Genomic DNA, 22,471 nt, shown 5'->3' with positions numbered 1-22,471 from the left:
TTAGACGAGACGGGGGGGGGGGAGGTTGCGATCGGTGTTCATGGTAAGCGCTTGAGTCGGATCTGCGGGCCCGCGAGGATCGAGGAGGATCGAGGGAGGATCGGACAAGGTTTTGCGGAACGTCGAGAAGCAGCAATGTCGGTAAGGGTCGCGCGCGCCACTCGTCGTCGCGAGCATCATTCTCATCGTTTTCGTTACAGGTGGGGGGGGGGGGGGGGGGGTTAACGGGGAGCGGTGGCGCAGCGGTTTGCGCACTGCGCTGTTCAGTTCGGCGACCCGAGTTCAATTCTCAACCTTTGGCTAAAGGTCAGGGGCAGGTGATGCCTGAACCGGTGCTGAGCCCCCAATGTATCAGCCAAGTCGAGTGAAGTCGGTGAATCGTGGTCAATGCGTACACGGCCGACTCCCCGTGCTTGGTCGTACACAGTGCACCGCAGTGTCTGGTAACGTTACCGGATTGTCTCGGTCTGCGCCTTCACTAGGACTCGATGATTTAATCTCGTTACAGTCTGTCAGGCTGCAGTCGCGGGTGATGGCGGTTGTAGTGATGGTGGTGGTGATAGTGGTGATGATGATGATAGTGATGGTGGTGGTGATGATGGTGGTGGTGATGGTGGTGGTGATGATAGTGGTGTTAAATCTTGACTTAAAGCTTTCGTGACTGCAGGAATTCATATTATTGGGTCTTTCGGTAAAGTCACGTAGATATGTTCAAAGGAAATAATCAAGAATAACAGAAAAACTACGAAGCTTCGATCGCAACGCAAGCGGTCGTCCTGAAGACGCTTGCGTTGCGATCGAAACGTCGTAGTTTTTCTGTTATTTTTTTTATTATTTTCTTTGAACATATCTAGGTGACTTTACCGAAAAACCCAAGAATATGGATAGTGGTGTTGATGATGATAGTGATGGTGGTGATGATAGAGATGGTAAAGGTGATGGTAAAGGTGATGTTTTTGGTGAGCAATCGCAGCGGTCATTATCGCGCTAGATTATTTTAATCATGATCACCGTTGACTCGAAACAAAGCCATTTTGTTGATGAATATTTCCACCGCTGATTTTGTTAATCAAAACAAATGAACGCTGATGTCGTCACACATTCACGCGGTGAAGTATGGCAACTCCATGACCCGCACGGTGTTTTAGAGAAAGATTAAATGCCGCTGTGAATTTTTGACAAAAAAAAGTCGTGTGTTAAGGGGGTCGGTGGCGCGGTCTAGCGGCAGTGCGTTTTTCGAATTTGAAGATAAAAAATAACAAACTGGACCATGACGCCGGCAAAAAACGACCTCTTCACGCAAGTATTAACCGGAGCGGCCTGCTGGATTCGAACCGCGAGACTCTGCAATAAAAGCGACTCTGGTGAACCCAGCGCAGGCCGTGACTGTGCAACACAGCCGCGCCTTCCTTCGTGAGAATCGCCCTGCGCTATGGGAATCCCGCGATCTCCAATTGCACTGATTTATCATTGCTTTTTTATAATTAAAAAAGATTCCGCATGCTTGTTGTTACACGGTAACCGCCTCTGATGAAGGAATTTCATGAATTTCATACTGCTGCCAAAGAAGTTCAACGTACACCCATACATAAAACATTATCCATGCCGCTGGTTTCCTGGCATGGCTGCTGTCACCGAAGCTAGCTGGGTAACTGGCTACACAGTATTTTCCGTGTCGCGAATAAACATTGAGTTTGAAATGACGGAAGATGAATTTGGGAAGACGTTTAACGATTGATAGCGACACCGAAGAGGCCACTGAAGTTAGCAGGGTAACTGGCTACACGGAATTTTAGGTGTCGTTTAATAAACATTGAGTTTGAAACGGCGCAAGAGGAAGTTGGGAAGACGTTTAAAGATAGATAGCGGCACCGAAGAGGTGGGATGTAACGAATACAGAAGGCTGACCACGGCTCAACATTTCAATTTGTGCTCCTAATGAATGCCATTCTTTCGCCAGAATATTATTTACATCCTAGAGAACACTAAAACAAAAACATCTCACGATACATATTATCAGGTCATTTTTATGATTACATGAAAAGGCGGACGCACTCTGAGGTCTCCCAGAACCGGAAGATCGTGGGAAGGGTACGATCACGATGACAGCTGTCCGATTCATACCCCTACTCAGTGCCTAGCTTATTACAGACCAACTCAGACCTTATTGGTCACCCCGTGCCCTTATATATCTCAACATTTATCCTATACACTACACTATACACTACACTATACACTACGCTATACACTACGCTATAACATACCTGTCAACCCCTTACCAGTGCCTACCTTATTACACACCAATTCAGACCTTATTGGTCACCCCGTGCCCTTATATATCTCAACGTTCATCCTACAAAATCCCATCACAAGAAACACAAGCAGACAACTTTTTTTTGCCCGTATTGAAACGTCTGTAAACTCAATTTCCCTGTACAAGAATACGGCGTAAACCGTATGGGTTGACAGCTAGGCTGTTTATTTTCATTTACAGAGCAACAACGCGTAGCCCGCCTCATATTTGTATTGTTATTATTGTTGTTTAACCCTCATCACCCACTGCTCTGGCTGCATGGCTCTGTCCAAAGACAAAGATCCCCCGTATAGCCCTAACAGACTGTCGGGGCAAGTGCGCAGCGTAGCGTAGCGCTAACCGCTACACCACTGCTCCGCTACACACCCCCATCACCCACCCACACGTGTGTCAGTGTGTGTGTGTTAGTGTGTGTGTGTCAGTGTGTGTGTGTCAGTGTGTGTCAGTGTGTGTGCCTGGAGCGGTCGTGTAGCGGTTAGCGCTACGCTGCGCTACGAACCTGGCGACCCGGGTTCGATTCCCGCTCACGGCCAACACCGGCAACGATTATCTGAGCCTCAAATGAGTACCTGGTGCGATGTGTAAACATCGCCCCTGGGGAGACAAAGGCGGCCGGGCGTGGTGTTGGCCCCACACCCCCTCCTATGCCGTGCCGGCCTTCATAGGTGCTCGCTAACGGCACTTGCCCCAACAGTCTGCTGAGGCTACACGGGGGGGGATCTTTGTCTTTGGAGTCCCTCTGGTGACGTTCCGTTGCTAGCCGGTGGGCTGTGCTTGAGGCAGGAGTAGGGGGGGGGAGGGGGCGTGGAGGAGGATGGAGGAAGGAGGCCCCCCCCCTACCCCCACGGTCACCCCCCCCACCTTCCCATTCGCATTCCGCCGGGGTTCCGCTGCTGCAGCGGGCGCGCGCTGAGGATCTGCCCGCCACCGCCAGCATGGAGAACGACAACAAGGTGGAGGGAGGTGGGGTGGGAGCTGTGTGCTCGTTGCGTCTCCTTCGCGGTGTTCACTCGATGTGGTGTGCCGGTTGGTAAAACATTTACAGCGGCGGTGTTCGCAGGGGGTGCCGGGGGAGGGGGGAGACGTTCCGGTACTGTGCAAGTTGAAGCTCTCCGTGGGTCATGACGATTGTTTGCAATGTTTATGAATTTAAATGACCAGTGTGTGGTGTGTCCATCTGCGGCGTGTGATGTCTTTAAGGCCAGGGGCTTCATTTATCACTAGTTTATGTTTTACCGGGTCTCCAGGAACTAGTAGTCGGGACGACCGTAGAGAGGGGAAGGATACTGGATGTGGTGTGCCGGATGATAAAACATTTTCCGGGTGTGTATCGATGGTGTGCTTGTGTCTCCTGCGTTATGTAAACAACAGGGAGCGGGGATTCATTGATCACTCGATATATTCCTGGTTCGCCGGTACAGACTGCAATGTAGGCACGTGACGATACCAGCGAGGGCGATACTGGATGTGGTTCGGCCGGGTGTGCAGGATATATTTTCCGTGTTGCCAATCATGGACAGACCTGCTTGGCATCTCTGAATAAAACCTTATATATACACACAGGATGCACGTTATTTTCCCTGTGTCCAATGCGAATTTATGTACTGCGGACACAAAGGCAGAAACTATTGAGATAGGATATTGAAATGATGGTTGTTATTATTAAACATTGTATTGGGGGTGTAGTCATCTACTCACGGTTACACACCACAGTGTACACAAAGACAAAGACCCCCTTGTAGCCTTAACAAACTGTTGGGGGCAAGTGCTGTTAGCGAGCACCTATGAAGGCCGGCACGGCACACGAGGGGGTGGGTGACCAACACCACGCCCAGCCGCCTTTGTCTCTCTAGTGGCGATGTTTACACATCGCACCAGATATTGATTTGAGGCTGAGTCGACCTAGGGGAGGCCCAGGACCGGGTCAGATAATAGTCACTGGTGTTGACCCTGAGCGGGAATCGCACCCGGGTGGCCAGGTTCGTAGGACAGAGCGCTAATCGCTTACACTACCGCTCCTCACGTAATGCACACACACAGAGACACACACACAGACACACACACACAGAGACACACACACACAGAGACACGCACACAGAGACACACACACAGAGACACACACAGAGAGACACACACGTCTGTCAAAACACTGTGCTCTAAAGACAAAGAACCCCCGTATAGTCTTTACCAGACTATTGGGGCCGTGAGCGGGAATCGCCCCTACTATACATCTGTTAAAAAATAGCTTCATATCAGATTTCTCCAGAATAAAAGATTCTGAACTCGGGTTGTAACGCATTGCGTTAATCACTGCGCAACCGCTCTCCTTTATAAACACGGTAAACACACGCATCTTTATAATAATTATTAGACTGAACACGGGTGAGATTTTCAGTTTTATTTCATCACAAATGATGATGTCTTGTAATGGCTATCAACCAGCATCTATCCACTGCTGAATGACGGCCTCCCAAAGCCGAATGGCTACATATTAGAACGGTTGGCAACGTACGGTGCAAAAGAAGTCCACCACACATACATGCTACACAATAATAGTAACTGACAGACCTTTGGGCGAAGGTGTTTTTACGTTAGCCATGACGAGGAATCGAACTCATGTCGCCGGGTTCTTAGCGCAGTGCGCTAACCACTGCGCCACCGCTCCATCCTATTTCCCGTTCAAATGAGCATCGATTGAGGCATTGGTGCTCATATGCTTATAGCCCTGAGCCAGCGGTGTACATTCCACATTCGTGTGGCAGGGGCAAGTCTCTCCATAACACATGCACCGTTGAGTGCCCCTCAACGTGGTACCAATTTTATCGACCCCCCCCCCCGCCGCCCAGAGTAGGGGGAGGGATGATGGGCTGCGCCAACCCATCCCAATCCCGTTCACTTGAAGCTCACAACCACATCGGGTCGGTTGCGAGCCGCTCGCGAGCCCCACCACCACCACCGAACCCAACGAGGCTACGACAACACCCTGCCACTGCCACTACAACAACAGCAGCAGCAGCAGCCACCAACAGCAGCGTCCTCGCAACGCCGTTGGGACTTTGCCTGTTGCCCCGGGTGCTGGCGGCGTTTTGCTCGAGAGAGAGAGGGGGGCTCTGGGCACCGGGGCCGGCCTCTTGGAGAGAGTCGGCCCTGCTGGGTGAGATACAAACGGGGGGGGGAGGGGGGGTGAGGTTCGTCTGTGAAGGAATACACATTCGTCGATAACGACACAACTGTGTGTGGTCTTACAACTAAAAACACGGATACGTGACGTTTCGGGCAGTGGCCCTGATTGATAGCACATTGAGAATGTGGGGGGGGTTGTCGCTCGAAGTTAATGGGGCATCTGTAAATGGATCGCTCCGTCAACGTTATGACTACCAGTGGGAAACAAAAAACTTATGAGAAACGTGCGATCGGAAAGGGCCGTTTCCCGAAACGTCGCCCGTTATATACCTATTTTTAAGGCAGTGCAATGAGTAGGAAACTACTTTGAACTTTGTCTGTAATGTGGAACATGCGTGGAGTGCGTGCACTGAATGTGTGCTCCCGATCCACACATGCAGTACACGTACGTGCAAGTGCATGTACTACGCAGCACCACACTAATCCCACCCACTGTGCCAATGAGACTTAATGTTCGTCGCATGATAGTCAAAGTTAAACATTTTTATTTATCGAATTCAAGTAAATAACCAAATGAATGCGTTTAGTATGTTTTGTGCAGTCACTGGTCACCGGGCTGATACCATCAACTCACTACGCTTGAGAACCCAGGTTAACCACAGTCCAGTCTATGCCAGGCTATGGGTCTCTATAAGTAAGTATATGGGTCTCTATGTGGAAGTCTATGGGTCTCTATGTGTAATGCACTGGGTCTCTATGTGTAATGCACTGGGTCTTAATGTGGAAGTCTATGGGTCTCTGTGTAATGCACTGGGTCTCTATGTGTAAGTCTATGGGTCTCTATGTGTAAGTCTATGGGTCTCTATGTGTAATGCACTGGGTCTCTATGTGTAATGCACTGGGTCTCTATGTGTAATGCACTGGGTCTCTATGTGGAAGTCTATGGGTCTCTATGTGGAAGTCTATGGGTCTCTATGTGTAATCCACGGGGTCTCTATGTGTAATCCACTGGGTCTCATTGTGGAAGTCTATGGGTCTCTGTGTAAATTATTGGTGGCTGAGCTGGGACCATCAACTCGCTGCACTTTAGAACACGGTGTAATCATGGGCAGTGGCCGTAACCCGAATTCGAACCCAGGTCCTCAGCATTGTCGGCTCAGCGCCTGTGACCTCTGAACCACACCCTGGCCTCCAAAGACAAAACAATGTCTGTCGCTGTTGCTTGGGTGATACCAAAAAGTAAATGTTTAAACGTCCTGGCAGGTATCGTTCAAACAACGCAGGTGAAGCGACGCGGCACATTGCTAGGGTGAGTGTGGACGCGTCTTTTAGGTGGTCACGTAGCCCAGGGGTCGGCAGCCTGTGGCCCTGGAGCCGCATGCGGCTTCTTTAAGGACGACTGCTTCGTGACGTTGTTCATTAAGGGACCGCCGTCTCATAATGTCGTGCACCGCGGCTCTTGAAATATTGAGTTTTTTTGTTATTGAATTCGAAAAAATGGCTCCTCTTGTTATTTTGGTTACAGACCCCCTGGTCTAGCTGAAGCCCTGAGGGCTGTCCCCCCCCCTCCTCTACCCCCCCCCCCCCCCAGGTCTCTAAGCGACTGGTCGAGTGTGATGGTGTCAGCCTGGAACTCCCCATTGCTGGGCAGGCCTCCCCCATCCTCCCTCATTTCTTCTATTCCCTTATGTGTTGCTATTCAGTTGTGGCCTCTGTGATGTCCTCTCTCCATTATTTCTCCCGCTGCCTCCCTTCCCTTCTGTCCGCTCCAGAGTTGATTTTTTCTCTCGTCAGTGGTTCTGACGACGTGCGTCCCTGCCACAGTTGCGCTCGATTTTCCTTTGCTTCAACAGCAGCAGCAGCATCATCATCAGTGCGACTCCCCTTGTTCTTTTTCTTGAGGTCTTCATTCCTTAACCCTGTGTCTTCGATCCACTCTGGAAATATTCATTCCCGGAGATGTTTGGTAAAATTGTAACTCATCCTAAGCCAAGGCCATCTCCCCCTCGTGCCATGACTCAGCGTGGCCTCCTTACACAGATAGGACCTTCACATCTCTCCCATGGCCATGCGTTTGCGTGGGTGGATGACAACTACCCTATGGCGTGAGGGCTTTTTGACCATACTTCACCACCCTGGTAGGGGGCCAGGACCGGTTAATATATCACGATCCACTCGAGCACGCTGGCCATGCCTCAGAATTGAACTCGGGTGAACTTTTATTCTGTTTCTCCGCATCAAACTACAATATATATTTTAGTCTCATCGTCATCATCAGACTATCTATCCACTACTGCCAGCCGATGTGGTGGAGGCAGTTAGCCTCAATAGGCTCCACAGCCTTGACTTATTGTTACTGAATTTACTTCATTAGCCAGGAGAGCCACACTGAATCCTGACACTCTTGTTCAGGAGGGCGCTGCTGCATTGGGCTTGTATTTGTAAGATGCTTTTTAGCCAATTAATTATTAATTGTGTTAATTATATCACGTGGGAGGAAACCGGAGCAGCCGCAGAATACCCACGTCTTGCGCAAGGGGGCAACGCTCTATCCCCGTACTGATGGAATAAACAGACAACGATTTAGTCCACTTGCTGTACTGCTTTCTCCTGGCGAGCCCAGGGTATGGCACTTCCTGGACACCCACGGGAAGGGAGTTTCACAGCCCGTCTGGGCGGTGATCCACCAACCCCCGCTGCCACTGCTGCCTCCACAGCATCGCCACCACCGCCCAGCTACACACACTGTACAGTACACTGTCTTTGCAAGTCATTTTCTATATTCGTAACTGGTCGTGTTTTGGCCTCGGTTGGCCAACATACTAAAAATAAACTTTATTTTATGTGGAGATACACGGCGTGGAGATGTTTATTTATTTATTAACTCCAGTGTTTTCCCGGTGGGAGATTCTCCACCGGCTGCCTCCTCGTTAATAACTGCAAATTCAAATCCCCCCCCCCACCCCCCAAAAGAGTAATTATGTAATTAACATTTGATTTCTGCTGGCGAGTGGCGTGTTTTCCAGCGGGAAATAAAATACCTGGGACTTTAAGGTCATTGTTTTTTTCCCCTGTAAACTGGCACACAATGCGGTCTGCTGCCTGGCAAATCGGGAGATGGACGTTGGCGAGCCCTGCCGTGGTCAACGTCTCGCTCCCTAATCGGTGCTTCATCAGCATTCGCTTTTATAATTCGTGCAAACTGCCGTGTCTGTACGTACATATGTCGAACTTCTTTCGCACCGAACGTGGCCATTGGAGATGCGCGGTGGGAAGGACAACGAACGCGACGCACGAAGCAGTTTTAAAGAAATGAGCGTTTCAATAATCTGGGTTATTTAAAAGTGCATGGCTCCCGGACGGCCGCAGAAGCGCATCCGAAAGCGCCATGCGATGCGGGAACCACCGTCCTTATTCGAGTTCTTGTCAGACAAGCGGAGAGCGAGCGTCGCACCGATCCACAAGGGGGATCATTGCTACCCTTCTAAGCATTACCATTTGCACGCGGCAGAGCAAGGGAGAGGCTCTGGAACATGACAGGAAGTGTTAGTAGCGGTCAGCCCCGATGGACGCCCGTACTTTGTTGGGGGCAAGGGATCAGGTAAATTTGTGAAATTCCCAAACCCCATTGGGCTGTGAAGGTGGCAGTACAGCAAGTAGGTTGAAAAGGGGCCACCCCCCCCCCCCCCTCCAAATTTGAAAGCTTATGCCGTAAATGACTCGTTTGGAATCTGCACGAAGCAATCATTGCCCTCCCGTGGTCGACCAGGGCCGGATTGAGGCTAAGGCTGATGAAAGGGAAGGGCCTAAGTATGTATATGGCAAAAAACGTTATGCAGTCATCAAACATTTATGTATTCAGCCGTGTAAAATTAACAAGTGTATTCGACTCAAGGTACATTCATTAAGCATAAATCATTTGCTGCACTAATTTCTTAAAGCAAATGTTTTTTTCCCCGAGCTTTAGCCACTGTGGCAAAGTGCACGCATCACGTCGCCGTAATTCAACAACAGCTCAAAAAATTATCCGCTGGCCGCGCTGCCGCCGCTCGGCTCTTACAGAACGGGAGGCATCGAAAGCACGGCCTCACAAACCTTACGAGGGCCCGAGGCCTGGCTTATCCTGTGGGTGGCCCTAATCCGGCCCTGGTCCTGACCCCGGTGCCCCTATGCCTCAGACGGACTCGCAGGCCGGGCGTGCCAGCGTGCGCTCCCGCACGTTCAAGAGCCGCATCCTGCAGCGCTTCCGCGACAAGTGGAAGCTGCTGGGGCTGTTTGAGATCGAGCTGTCGCACGAGTTCTACTGGCTCACCTGTTGCCTCAAGAGCGGCCTCTCGGCCGCGCTGCAGCACGGCCGTGCCAGCCCGCCGCCAGTACGCTCCACGCACGCACGCGCCACGCACGCCCCGCTGCTCTCATTGCTGGGCATTGCCCGCTGGAACAAGTGTGATGTACAGGGTGGCCCAAAAGTCCAGGACGCATACGGGTTATTATACAAGGTGGCTCAACAGTCAGGACACATAGGGTTCTTATACAGGTGGCCGAAAGTCAGGACACATTGGGTTATTGTTACAGGGTGGCTCAAAAGTCAGGACATAGGGTTATCATGCAGGGTGGACCAAAAATTAGGACACATTGGGTTATTGTTACAGGGTGGCCCAAAAGCCAGGACACAAAGGGTTATTATAGAGGGTGGCCTAACAATTAGGATGCATAGGCTTATGATACACACGTAATCTTTGAACATTTATCAATTATGTTTAATCTCATTTCATTCGAGGTTCTTCTTGGTCAAGTTTTGTAAATGAGGGATTTGAGGTCACTCCAAAGAAAGACGAAAAATACGTATGAATAATGATAATACATCAAATATTAACTTCACGAATAAACAATTCAAATATTAATGCCAGTGTTAACATTAATTAAATAACCCGATGTGTCCTGACTTTTGGGCCACCCCGTGTGTATAAAAAGAAAAAACCCTTACCCCCAAGTTTAGCCCAATTGTGCCACCGGTGTCACGTCACAAGATAAAGGATCCATTTGGATATCTCTCGGGGCCTTGCGTTTCGAGAGCGGCCCACGGCAGCAGATACCACAGAGCAACATTTGTCGGGATGCCTTCAACTGACCTGGGCAGCGATTTCCCACCCAGCTCTGTCATGCGAGAGTCAAGCTCCGTCGCGTTGACGGTCAACGCGTGCGTTTTTGAAACTCTCAGAGCTGGCATTTAGACGACTTGAGTGGTGAACGAAGAGCGCAAAGGGCACGGTTTGTGTGGTGTGTGTGTAGGTGCTTGCTAACAGCACTTGACCCTAAAGTCTGTGACGGCTATACGGGGGAATCTGTGTCTTTGTGGACAGGTGGAGCTGCGGGACGCTGATTACGAGGCGGTTTTGACTCAGACGCACCAGGTAGGTAAACGCCACTCGGAAGCACCCCATCACGCGCGTTCACCACTCCCCTTGGTGCCGGTGAAAGGGCCTCCACTTAAGGGAGCTCTCGAGGCTTGAGTGAAGACGACTACCTGGGCTCGCTCGCCACTATAGGGAGCGCTCGAGGAAGTTCGAGAGAGCACCCTCCGGAGGGTTTTTTTGGTCTTTTCTTCCACGCCGGCCAGACAGCCTGGAAAACTTTGGAGTCCCCACACTTTATCCCACCACGCAAAACCTGCCGCCGCCACAGTTCCGCCTGCATGGTCCCCCCCCGTTCCGCTTTCCCACCCTGCAGGACTTTGTGCTGGAGACATTTGCGGGACCCGTGTTCGCCTCGTTCCGCCAGCTGCTGGGCCTGAGGGAGGACGACTACGTGGGCTCCCTCGCCAGCCCGGGCTGCTACCTGCAGTTCATCAGCAACTCCAAGAGCAAGGCCGACTTCTTCCTCACGTCAGTGCAAGTTCAGAAGGCCAAACGGCCCGGCCCGTGGAACATACCGTTGCTGTGACAACCAGAGGGCCAGCACCCCCATAAACTCGCATGGAGACCCAGAGACTTGCACGTAAAATCAGACTCATAACAGAGACCCATAGAGTCCCATAGATACCCATAAATACACGGAGAGATTTGTACATCTGTTTAGCGTCAAATTGTATACGATTGGCAAAGCGGTTCGCGCACTGCGCTACGAACACGGCGACCTGACTTCGATTCCCGGCCACGGCTACTGTCAGTGGCGAGCGATACCTGAACCGGTTCTGGGCTCCCGCATTCACCAACTCCGCGCTAACCAGCGTGATGAAGTATGGTCGAACAACCCCGCCGCCTCTACCACAACATAGCAAATGTTATTTAAAAATTTGCTAACTATATTTGGTCGACCGTGGAGATGGAGGGATGATGAATTAAATTCGCGTGCAGGTCCTTGGTGGATTACATTATTCCAAAGCAGGATCGAGAAAGGCGGCTTGGTAAGGCCACCATCCAGCAGTGGATTGATCATGGCTGCTGCTGCTGATGCTGATAAGGAGGATGACGATTACGAATCTGTTCGCGATTTCCCTTCGCAGGAACGACAAGAGGTTTTTCCTTAAAACTCAGAACAGGCGGGAGTACCGATTTCTCCTGCGCCACCTGCGCGAGTACGTGCAGCACTTTGAGAAGTACCCTCACACGCTGCTCGTCAAGATCCTGGGTGAGGGGCGCTGCGGGCACCGTGGGCGTGCGCTCCCGTGACGCTGGGCACAGGTGGCGCCGTGGTCCTCGTGCTGCGCGGCCACCTGAATTCGATTCCTGGACACTGCTCACATCGCTCAAAACATCAACGTGATTTCTCCGCTGCTCGCGGCGAGCATCGAGCCATCGGCGCTCGTCTCCCCTTCGCAGCCCTGCAGAGCCAGAGGTTGAAATTCCTCATTCCTGTGATGGGGGCGAGTTTATCCGTTGTACGCTCATCGTACAACCACTGTTAACTTGCCCCACGAAGTGGTGCTTATTTTATCGACCCCGGAGGGAGGGAAGATGAGCCGAGTCATCTCGCCCCAAAGCAGGATTTGATCCGGCAGCCTTTCGCTTGCGAGCAGCACGCCCTACCGCTGGAGCCGCGTGCCCGGCTAGGTTGACGATACGCGAGCTGCGTAGCTCTCCGTCGCGTGCTGTCGGGTTTGCACGCGCGTGCTGTTCGGCACGGTGTCCGACGCCTCGGTCGATGAAGAAGCTCTTGCCTAGTGGGGGGAAATGTCGCGCGCGGTGCCGAGCACGACGCATCGCGGCACAACCCGGGCAACGCGTGGGAGGGCCACGCGGCGGCATCACTCAATTTCATCACTGGAATTGTCTCTTACATACAATTACTGTCATATTATAACATGCCGTCATTGCACGTTTTTATCTCTCGACAGGACTGCACAGAATATCTCTCTCCAACGAGCCAAAGGTATTGTTTGTGAGCGACGGCTGTGCTTCTGCAGTGATAGCCCCCCCCCTACGCACGTTTTCCTATGCTCAATGGCGTCGTTTCGGATGAGAATCGCTCGCTCACGATTTCTGAAAATGAATGCACAAGTGATGCAAGGACGCCGCGCTTAGTCTGATAGCGCTGACTGTGCAAGTGAGACGGTAGAGGCACGAGAGTGCACGGCATGTCCGATTCTGTTCGGTGCGATCCTGCGTACAGCCTCTGCTCGTAGTTGTGTTGAATTCCACTTTGCAGCCTTAATTATAAGTTGTTCTGTGGTTCCCTGTAGTTTGTTCTATGGGAGACGGAGCGTTCTGCAGCCAAGCTCAGCGTTTGTGGGATCTTCTTTGTTTTAAATCACGTCTTATAAATCACCTATTAGTACTACAGGCTTTCCCTGTAAGTAAAAATTTTAAATCACAATTTTGTTATCCGATTGGATTACTCTATCATTATTAGTATTCGCTTTGATCATAGCTCATCATTTTATTGGAATTTGGATATTGTTATTATCAGCTTTCTGTTCCGCTTAGATTGTAGATATACTTGTGAGTGTAGTTACATTTTTACGTACAACGCTTTCGGATACTTCAACATGACGGGCGCATATAAAATCTAGGTTATAATTATTGTTGAAGCGATGATACAGGGCGATCCAATTATAGATGTCCCACTGATTTCCAATGGACCCTCCCCATCTCACATTCTCCTAATGTGCTCAGGGCCATTGCTTGAAACGTCGCCTATTCCATAATGAGCCGCCAGGCTGATCCGTATACGGATATCCAACAGATTTCTATGACCCCCACCCCGTGACCATCGTCTCAGCAGCTGTTTGGCTCCGTGTCCTGCGGTTGGGAGGAAAGAGTCGCGGAGAAATTTGGAACTCACGGATCGAGTAGTGGCGGTGGTTGTCGTCGTCGTCATCGGTAGCCACGGTCAATCCACTGCTGGATGGAGCAGCCCTCTTGCACGTGCAATACGTTACGGAGCAAGGGTGTGAATAGATTTAATAAGTGAGCAGTGTCGAGAGAGGTGCCAAGGCGTTGCTTTCCCTGTTGTTCATGATTCTAGCGGGGTATCTATAGCCGGATCGCCCTGTGTTGTAAATGCACATCGCGCGCACGCACGCACGTGTGAACATTTCACATTTTTATTGCAAACGGCCCGAACACTTGAAGTGCAAACTGGCGCATTTTGAACGTTACGTTCCGCGTCCTGTCCCATTTTATTCCCAGAAATACTTCATTGTGATGCAGAGTGTGTTTTATCCGGACGAGAGAATCGCAGTCAGGTAACGACAGTTCTCTCGCGGGAGCAGCGCACGGAGCGCTCTCGCGTGCCCACAGCCCCACTCACACGCGTCACAAAGGATACAGATCCCCCGTGTAGCCTTAACAGGCTGTTGGGGCAAGTGCTGTTAGCGAGCACCTATGAAGGGTGCCAAGGCACACGAAGGGGGTGGGCGACCAGCGCCATGCCCAGCCGCCTTTGTCTTCCCAGTGGCGATGTTTACACCTGACCAGGTACTCATTTGAGGCTGAGTCGACCTCACTCGCACACAGCCCCACTAACACACGCGCACAGTCTCGCTCGCACGCACGCACGCAGCACCACTCACTCGCACACAGCCCTACTAACACATACGCACACACACAGGAATTAGAATATAATGAATTAATCATTTTTTGTTTTCCTGTGACATCATAATAATTCCCCCTCGCATTGGAATGATGCACTACCACAGGGCCGTGAGACCGACGGGTTGTGTAATTTTAATTATTTATGTTTGTGCACCGTTTTCGATTTCATCTGCAATGCTGTTGTTTTTACCCTCGTTTCTATTTGCTTCGTCGTTGTTGCCGCACCTGTGTAGGCTATTTCTATCATTGCCTCTGTCACGATGGTGACCCAGGTCACTCTTAGCAAATGAGACTCCCACCCCGGTGACGAAAAACAATCCTGAAACGTGATCTCATCGGTCCATGTCCCTGAGCGGACGTCCCCTCCGGGACGCCCTTCCGTTCCTCGGGCCCCGTGATGTCTCCACTCGGCGCATATTCCCCCGCCGCAGGTACGACATCAAGGGCTGCGAGCTGGGCCGCTGGACTCAGCCTGCGCCGGAGGGGAGCCCTGTCATCGTGGTGCTCAAGGACAACAACTTCGGAGCGAGTTCCGTCCGACTCGGTACTGCTGCCATTCACTCTCTCATCTCCTTCCACATCCCCTCCTCTCGGCTTTTTCGCTCCCAATCCTCTCTCTCGCTCTGTCCCTCCTTCTCCCTGTGCCCAATCCCCTTTTCGCTCCTTCTCCCTCCTTGCACCCCTCCACTGGAATCAACTGCACCCTGTACCTTGAGCAGCATTGGCCATAGACTCAACACTGCACCATCGTCTCAGCACTGCACCATAGACTCAGCACTGCACCATAGACTCAACACTGCAACATAGACTCAACATTGTGCCATCTTCTCAGCACTGCACCATAGACTCAGCACTGCACCATAGACTCAACACTACAACATAGACTCAACATTGTACCATAGACTCAGCACTGCACCATAGACTCAACATTGTACCATAGACTCAACACTGCACCATAGACTCGACACTGCACCATAGACTCAACATTGTACCATAGACTCAACATTGTACCATAGACTTAATATTGTACCATAGACTCAGCACTGCCCATAGACTCAACACAGCCCATAGACCCAACGCTGCACCATAGACTCCACACTGCCCCCATAAACTCGACACTGCCCATTGACGTACATTTCCCATAGAATCAACACTTCTCCTGTACTTGAAGCAGTCTCCTCCATAACCTCCTTCTGTTCCTCTCTTAAAGCCTCACCTCTTCTCTCTTGACCATTCTCTTCCTCTTCCACTCCTTCCCGTCCCTCCCCCTAACCTTTCGTGACCCATAAGTACCCCTCTATCGCTGTGACTCATCCCTCAATCCTTGTAGCATGTCCCTGACAACTGCATCGTTCCATTCTGTGTCAGCGCTGTGTAAGCTAGGTCAAGTGCCTTGAGCGAAGACGGCGCTCTATGTAAATATTAATTCGATGAGCTTGCGGCAGAATCACGTCGCCACTGTTTTTGGCTGGCGAGTTTATTTTCACCGCTGGACGGGCGCTGGTCGTGGTGGCAACGATGCTGCTGCACGTGGTCAGCCTGTGATCCAGCACGTGGTCAGCCTGTGATCCAGCACGTGGTCAGCCTGTGATCCAGCACGTGGTCAGCCTGTGATCCAGCACGTGGTCAGCCTGTGATCCAGCAGCGCTGTGGAAGGAGGATTGGTGGATCGCACAGAGATGTTGCGAAACTCCCTTCTTTACCGTGGCTGAGCGTCGAAGAGGATGCCATACTCTGGCTGTGCCAGGAGAAGCCTGTATAGTGAAGTGTGGTCTCCAACCCGTTCCATCTGTGTGTTGGGATAGACTGTTGCACCCCCGCATGCGTGGGTTTTCCGAGAGGAGGCCGATGTTGCTGTGTTATCCCAATTGAGTAATTTGCAGGATTTGTTGCAGCAGTGGGATGTTTGGTCAAATACCAATTACATTGTGCACCTCCGATTTTAGCACGGTTGGCTACATATGGTGCGAAAGAAGTTCAACATACATACATTGCATGATTAAATTTTTTTTAGCCTTGGGAGGAAACCGGAAAACCTAGAGGGAAGCCCATGCAGAACAGGGGGATAGCTTAAAAACGGTCGAGTCGGGACTCAGAACCCAGGAGCTTTTGGCCGTGAGGCTTGAATGTTACCACTGCACTTGCCCCCCTGCTGCCACTAATCTCAGACTGTAAAGCAAATATTTGATTTAAGAGCTTTGGTGAACCTTGCATGCCTGCCACCAACTGCATGCATTCCAGAAACCCGAACATTAAGCAAGCAATTCCAACCTGGCAGAAACCCCCTGGCCTGTAAGGGTCTAATCTGTCTTTGTGGGTTGCATATTGACAGATAAGCAATGGTTTCTCATGCTACCTAGGCATAGGCATGTTACCTTCACAGTGGCACCCCTTGTGTCAAGTGAGGATGGTTTACAAATGTCGGCTGTCTTCTTATTCCTCTTCCTGGCATCTTCCTGCTCCTCTTCCTCCACTCGCTCCTCTGTCCTGGGCCATCATCTCTATGCCCGCTCCACACTCCTTCATGTCCTAGCTCACCGCTTCGAATGACGATTCCCCCAGGTGTACCTAAACTAAACTATTTTATTTTTATTTTGACCAGGTAAGGCCCTTTGAGCTTATACAGCTCTTTTTCAGAAGCGACCTGCCCACAAATGATAGCTCAACGAAGTGGCTTATCACGTGGAAATGTATAGCAGCCACATACTCTAAAATACTATCTCTCCATCTCCACCCTGGTTGCTTCCATGTTCATCACTCGACGTCTTCGCACGCGGCCTTCCTCTCTCTCTCTCTCTACAACATGTCCCTGCCATCTCCACGTGCAGTCCACAGTCCTTCACATCCTGGCTCGGCACTGCGAACGGTGGCAGATCCAAGGGGAGAGGGAGATGTGGGCGAGTGCTCTCCCCCCTGCCCAATTTGAGACCCTGACAATTGGGATACTATTAATAATTAGCAGAGAAAAATAGGTGATTAAAAAATATGTTATTAATTTAGGGCCCTGTTTTAAAAAAAACTTGAAAGTCAGGGATCAACCCCGACTTGGAATGTTTCTAGATCCACCTCTGACTTTGAACGTCCTCTTTACAATTTACAAAAAATAATAAAATAGTTTCAATTTGTACCGCGCTGTCGCTGCCACTGCGACATTATTCACTCCTCGCTCTCAAAGAGACTGAGAGAGGACGACTCGGAGGCGCGAGGAGGAACCACAGACGAGCGGAAAAGGGCAGCAGCCAGATGGTGAGCTGGCACCAAATTCCTCACACCTCCAAGCTCTGCGGTCCTCTATATATGAAGGTGTTCTCGGCCAGTTAACGAGTGTTCACACGTGGGAGGAAACCAGAGCACCCGGAGAAAACCCATGCGTGCGAGGGAGCAACGCTCTATCCCGTACGCGTGGAACAGGCGGAGTCTGCATTTTCTTTCTGCAGCTGCCTCTGGGTGTCTGTGCTGGCGCCTCCACATTCCCTGCCTCTCCCTCCCCGCGTGGGCTTCATCTCTCTCTCTCGCGTGTTCTCTCTCCGCGTCCGTGCCGCGCAGGCCCCGAGCAGCCATGGTTCCTGCGGCAGCTGGAGCTGGACACGGCGTTCCTGCGTGGGCTGAGCGTGCTCGACTACAGCCTACTGCTCGCCAGCCAGGACCTGCACAGCGACGAGCAGATGCAGAACCACTCATTCGCCAACCTCATCATCCGCACAAAGAGGTGCTCCCACACCAGTCCCTTGCGGTTTCAGAAAGTCTATCCTGGTGTTAGTCCCCACGCCCCCCCACATCCCCCTGCCACCCCACACCCCCGTACCACATGCATCTGGATATGTTTTGTCGCCGATTTAAAATGTTCTGGCTTCATGCTCAACTTATAATGTGGGTAGAGGTGCGTGGGCAGTGGACGGAGTAGTGGTGGAGTGGGGATGATCATGTAAAAGTGGGCGAGCCTGATTGAGCAAAGGGGCTGCCAGTTCGACCGTGTGTCCCGGTTGAGTCTCCCAGAAATTTGGTAGGCCTTAGCGATACCGAAGGCGCCGGGACTTATCTTTTGTCGGGAGGCCATTCCACTAACGCTCGTCTTGGCCGTGGCTGCGGTTTCGCCCCACAGGTCGGTCGCGCTACGCACGTCGGACAACGGCGGTCTCACGCGAGCACCGATTCCCGGCAGCGTCCAGGACCAGGATACGGGTGAAATCCACGAGGGTGGAGACAGCGACGACGGTGACGGTGGCGGTAACAGCATAGACGATGGCGGCAGCCCGGGCGCCAATAGACCGGGCGCCAACAGAACCGGCGCCGACTCGGAAAACGTGGTGGGCTTCCCGTACGACAAGTCGGTGAGCGTGGAGACGTTCGCCCGGCAGAACCGGCGGCTGCTGCCGGCATGCCGCAATGCGCTGCACGTGCTGGATGGGCCGTGCACGCGCTACTACGTGGGCATCATCGACATCTTCACGGTGTTCAGCGTGCGCAAGCGCCTCGAGGCCGCGTGGAAGAGCGTGCGTCACTGCGGCACCAGCTTCTCCACCGTGAGCCCCGACCACTACGCGGCGCGGCTCGGCGCGTGGGCGCGCAGCCACGCGGAGTGACGCTGCCGCCGCTGCCTCCACCGCCGATATTGCCGAGTGGCCGTGCTATTGCTGAGTGACGCCCCCGCAGCCATCGTGCTGAGTGACAGCCGAGTGATAGCTGAGTGACTCTGCTATTGCCGAGTAACTCCGTTATTGCCGAGTGACTCTGAGTCACCCTGTTTTCGCCGAGTGACCCCTGCCGTCATGGCAGATATTGCTGAGTCACTCTGCTGTTGCTGAGTGCTGAATGACGCTGCTATTGCTCAGTGATTCTGCTATTGTTGAGTGACTGCTATTTCTGAGTGGTGAATTAATGTTCACGTTAGAAGCTGCCGAGTCACACGTGGTTGTGTTTTTGGAAATTGACATCTCACGAGCAGCGGCCGCAGTGGCAGCTGCTTGTGGTGCACTGCTTTTGTCAGAAACACCACTGAAAGCGCGTGCTCACCTTGGTAGGCCCAGGCTTGGTGCAGCTGACCTTGCGTTTAAAACGTTTGTGTTCGGCTGAACTCACTTAACCAGACCTAGCGTGGGCCAAAATAGACAAATACAGACCGGAGAGCAATGTGTTTCCAAACCATGATCCTAGTCCTCAGCTGCTCTTGGCCTCTGCCATATATTTGTGAAGTTTATCCAGTCACAGGTGAACAATAATAGTTTTTCTGCGTACTACCTCAACCGACGTCAGGATTGTTTACGTATCTACAGCGGAGCAGAGTGGTTTCTCGCAGGTATGTAGTGCCCTGATTCAACACTGAGATCTGCTTTTGCTGTCATCATCATCATCAGCCACGATCATCAATCCACTGCTGGATAAAAGCCTCCCCAAGTCGTCAGCTCTCACGGTCCTGCGATGTAACAATCTGCGCAGCATCTGTGCACGGGCCGCTATCTTAAATGATAAACTTCAGAAATGTTGACAGATGTCGTTTACAGTGCTTTACTTAAAGATTGCCACGATGCTAAAAGTTAAAATGCCACAGCTCAACTGCTGTATTTTAATTTTGTGCATGATCGACGTGGCAATATATGCATATCGTTAAGTTATTGGTTAGAAACACGTTTATAATAAATATAAATTTCTGATGATGCCCATAATAAAGGATTTCCATCCGTCAAATTATTGATTTCCCAAAATGCCGTACGGCCATGTGAACTGAGTGGACTATGTCATGGAGTACCGCTTACACCGCGTTTCCATGAGATACGGGGCTCTAGTACTCACAATGGAATACGATTTCCTAGTCAAATCTGGTTGGCCGTGAATTTGGGCTACAGCCCAAATATTCTGGGGTTGATTTCGACACACGGAGTAGCCTGAATTCCCTCCGTTAGAGTTTGGGCAGAGCAAAAACGCATCGCTAAACACGTTACAATTACAAACGTCGTAGGCGGCAGGAACGTTCAACTTTTAACATTTTTATCTGTCATTGAACAGTTTTCAGCAATGCAGTCTCGACCTTTTACTTGCAAGTGTTGCTGGGAAAGTTTTACTCGGAAAGTATTTCTGGGAAAAATCTGTCCAACTTGCGCAGTAATTCAGGTAACTCGGGGAGTTGAGGAAATACCACTTTATTTTACCGACTGGAGTTGCCCCTCATCAACCCGAGTTCGGAGGTAAAGCAGGCCAACTAAAGCCCACTCGAGTCGACTTGAGTTGTCTGTCAATGGAAACAAGGTATTGTAACTTGCACGCATGCTTTGTGCCAAGCAGGCAGTTTATGATGATGGCATGAATTTGGACGAAAGTCACATGGGGGCACTTCATCCACGTGTCGGCACAAACGCGGTGTCTGCCGACATTTCTCTCCGCTTACTGGGAAATCCTTCTTCGGGAACTATCAATCGAAAAACCAGAAAAAAACAATACAGGGCTACACATAAAAACCGATGCACCATTACATACCAGCTAATTAACCCACGAGGTTGGAAGTTTTTATTTCACCAAAGATTTACAGAAGCTCCTCTTTCACCAACGGACGAGTTCATTGCATGAGCTTTCACCTCAGAACATTTATTTTAAGAACCCGTACACATCACGTTACTTGGTGTGTATTACATCCATTAATGAAGTAAACGGAATAGGAAGGGATTTGGATTCCCCCCCCCCCCATTAAATCTGTAGTCTATGGGCCAGAACATAAATTAGTACCACACCTTGTAAGGCATGCGCTTTCGAGCCGCACCGATTTACTTTACACGGCTAACACGAGAGAAATTGCCCGATAACCTCCTCCTCCGCCGCACGCCCGTTTCAAATGGCTGTCGCCGTGATTCCCCGTTGGCGGCCAGGCCACATCAAGATGTTGTTGTGGCCTGACCGGCAACCTGCGGCTCCTTTGGCTTCCCCCGTTTTGGGTAGTCGTTTAAAAAAAAAAATCTGACTGAAATAAAAAAACATAATTTGACGTTAAGATAATTTATTAAATACGGCAGGGAATGCGGTCAAGATGAAGCGTCTTGTTGACAACGAAATGTACAACAGTTAAACTGTGTTAAACAATAATTCGGGGGTGGGGGGGGACACACACTAAACAGACAGTTTATTCCATCACCTATTTTGTTTATTTAAAAGTCAAAATGTGATTTGTGATATGCTGTATACATGCTGCCGTGCTTGTGTACAAGTAGCTCTGCGCGTGATGCGGCTCACGAACTATTTTTTTGCACAAGACAAAATAAACAATGGCTCTTTCTAGATTTGAAGTTTTCGTGACTGCAATGATCCATACTCTTTGGTTCTTTCGGTAAAGTCACGTAGGTAGAAATAAAAAAGTTAATCAAATCACGACTTTTCAGAAGCAACACAAGCTTCCGTCATCAAGAAGTAATTTGCAAAGTAATTGCAAAGTAATTTGCAAATTACTTCTTGCTGTGACTATCCAACCTGATGACGGAGGCTTGTGTTGTTTCCGAAACGTCGTGATTTGATTAACTTTGTTTAATTTTTTACCTACGTGACTTTACCGAAAGAACCAAAGAGTAACAATGGCTCTTCTCGAGAGGTTGACGACCCCTGCACTAAAGCGATGCCACTCCACGTGGTGCCGATTTATTTCTGCTCCCGGCCTCAATTGCCTCCTCCTCCTTCTGCGGTGTCGCACTTTCACGGCCAAGGCTGCCACCAAGTGGAAGCGCGATGCCGACCCCAATCGTAGGACTCATTAGTTTTTTGTGGCCTTGCGGTGAGAACGAATAATGGGACCTCCCACTCCTTCCCACGTGCGCTGTTATCGCTGTGAATATCTGAACGCTTTATATTTTCGCCGTGCAATTAAAATGGAATGTCATTTGATAATTGTCGCATTGTCAGTTAATGTGTTTTTTTTAATGCACCGTTTTATCCGGAATATGAGACGTTCCGGAAAGACGCACCCCAAACTTGTAGCTGGGTGACAATAAAGTTATAGATGCCATTCGGGTCACAACAAAAC

The 22,471-nt window shown here is 50.7% G+C and overlaps 1 protein-coding gene across 2 annotated transcripts; it reads left to right on the top strand.

Moving 5' to 3' along the window:
• PIP5KL1 (phosphatidylinositol-4-phosphate 5-kinase like 1) lies at nt 1-22,335 on the top strand. Of its 2 annotated transcripts, none has more exons than XM_032972971.2 (10): nt 1-141; nt 9,616-9,810; nt 10,801-10,851; nt 11,168-11,322; nt 11,943-12,067; nt 12,774-12,808; nt 14,068-14,123; nt 14,904-15,016; nt 18,019-18,181; nt 18,575-22,335. In XM_032972971.2, exons 1-10 carry the CDS (start codon nt 136-138, stop codon nt 19,053-19,055), a joined length of 1,380 nt encoding a protein of 459 aa, XP_032828862.1. In that variant the 5' UTR covers nt 1-135; the 3' UTR covers nt 19,056-22,335. The 2 variants fall into 2 exon arrangements, with proteins under 2 accessions (XP_032828862.1, XP_032828861.1); XM_032972970.2 differs by lacking the exon at nt 1-141 and adding an exon at nt 3,161-3,267.
• The last annotated feature ends 136 nt before the right edge of the window (nt 22,336-22,471 follow it).

This window comes from Petromyzon marinus, chromosome 50 (genome assembly GCF_048934315.1).
Source record: "Petromyzon marinus isolate PM22_M1 ecotype Great Lakes invasive population chromosome 50, UKy_Petmar_22M1.pri1.0, whole genome shotgun sequence".
Lineage (NCBI taxonomy): Eukaryota > Metazoa > Chordata > Hyperoartia > Petromyzontiformes > Petromyzontidae > Petromyzon > Petromyzon marinus.
Note: the sequence above shows the minus strand (reverse complement) of the source record. Positions and strands in the feature narration are given on the sequence as shown.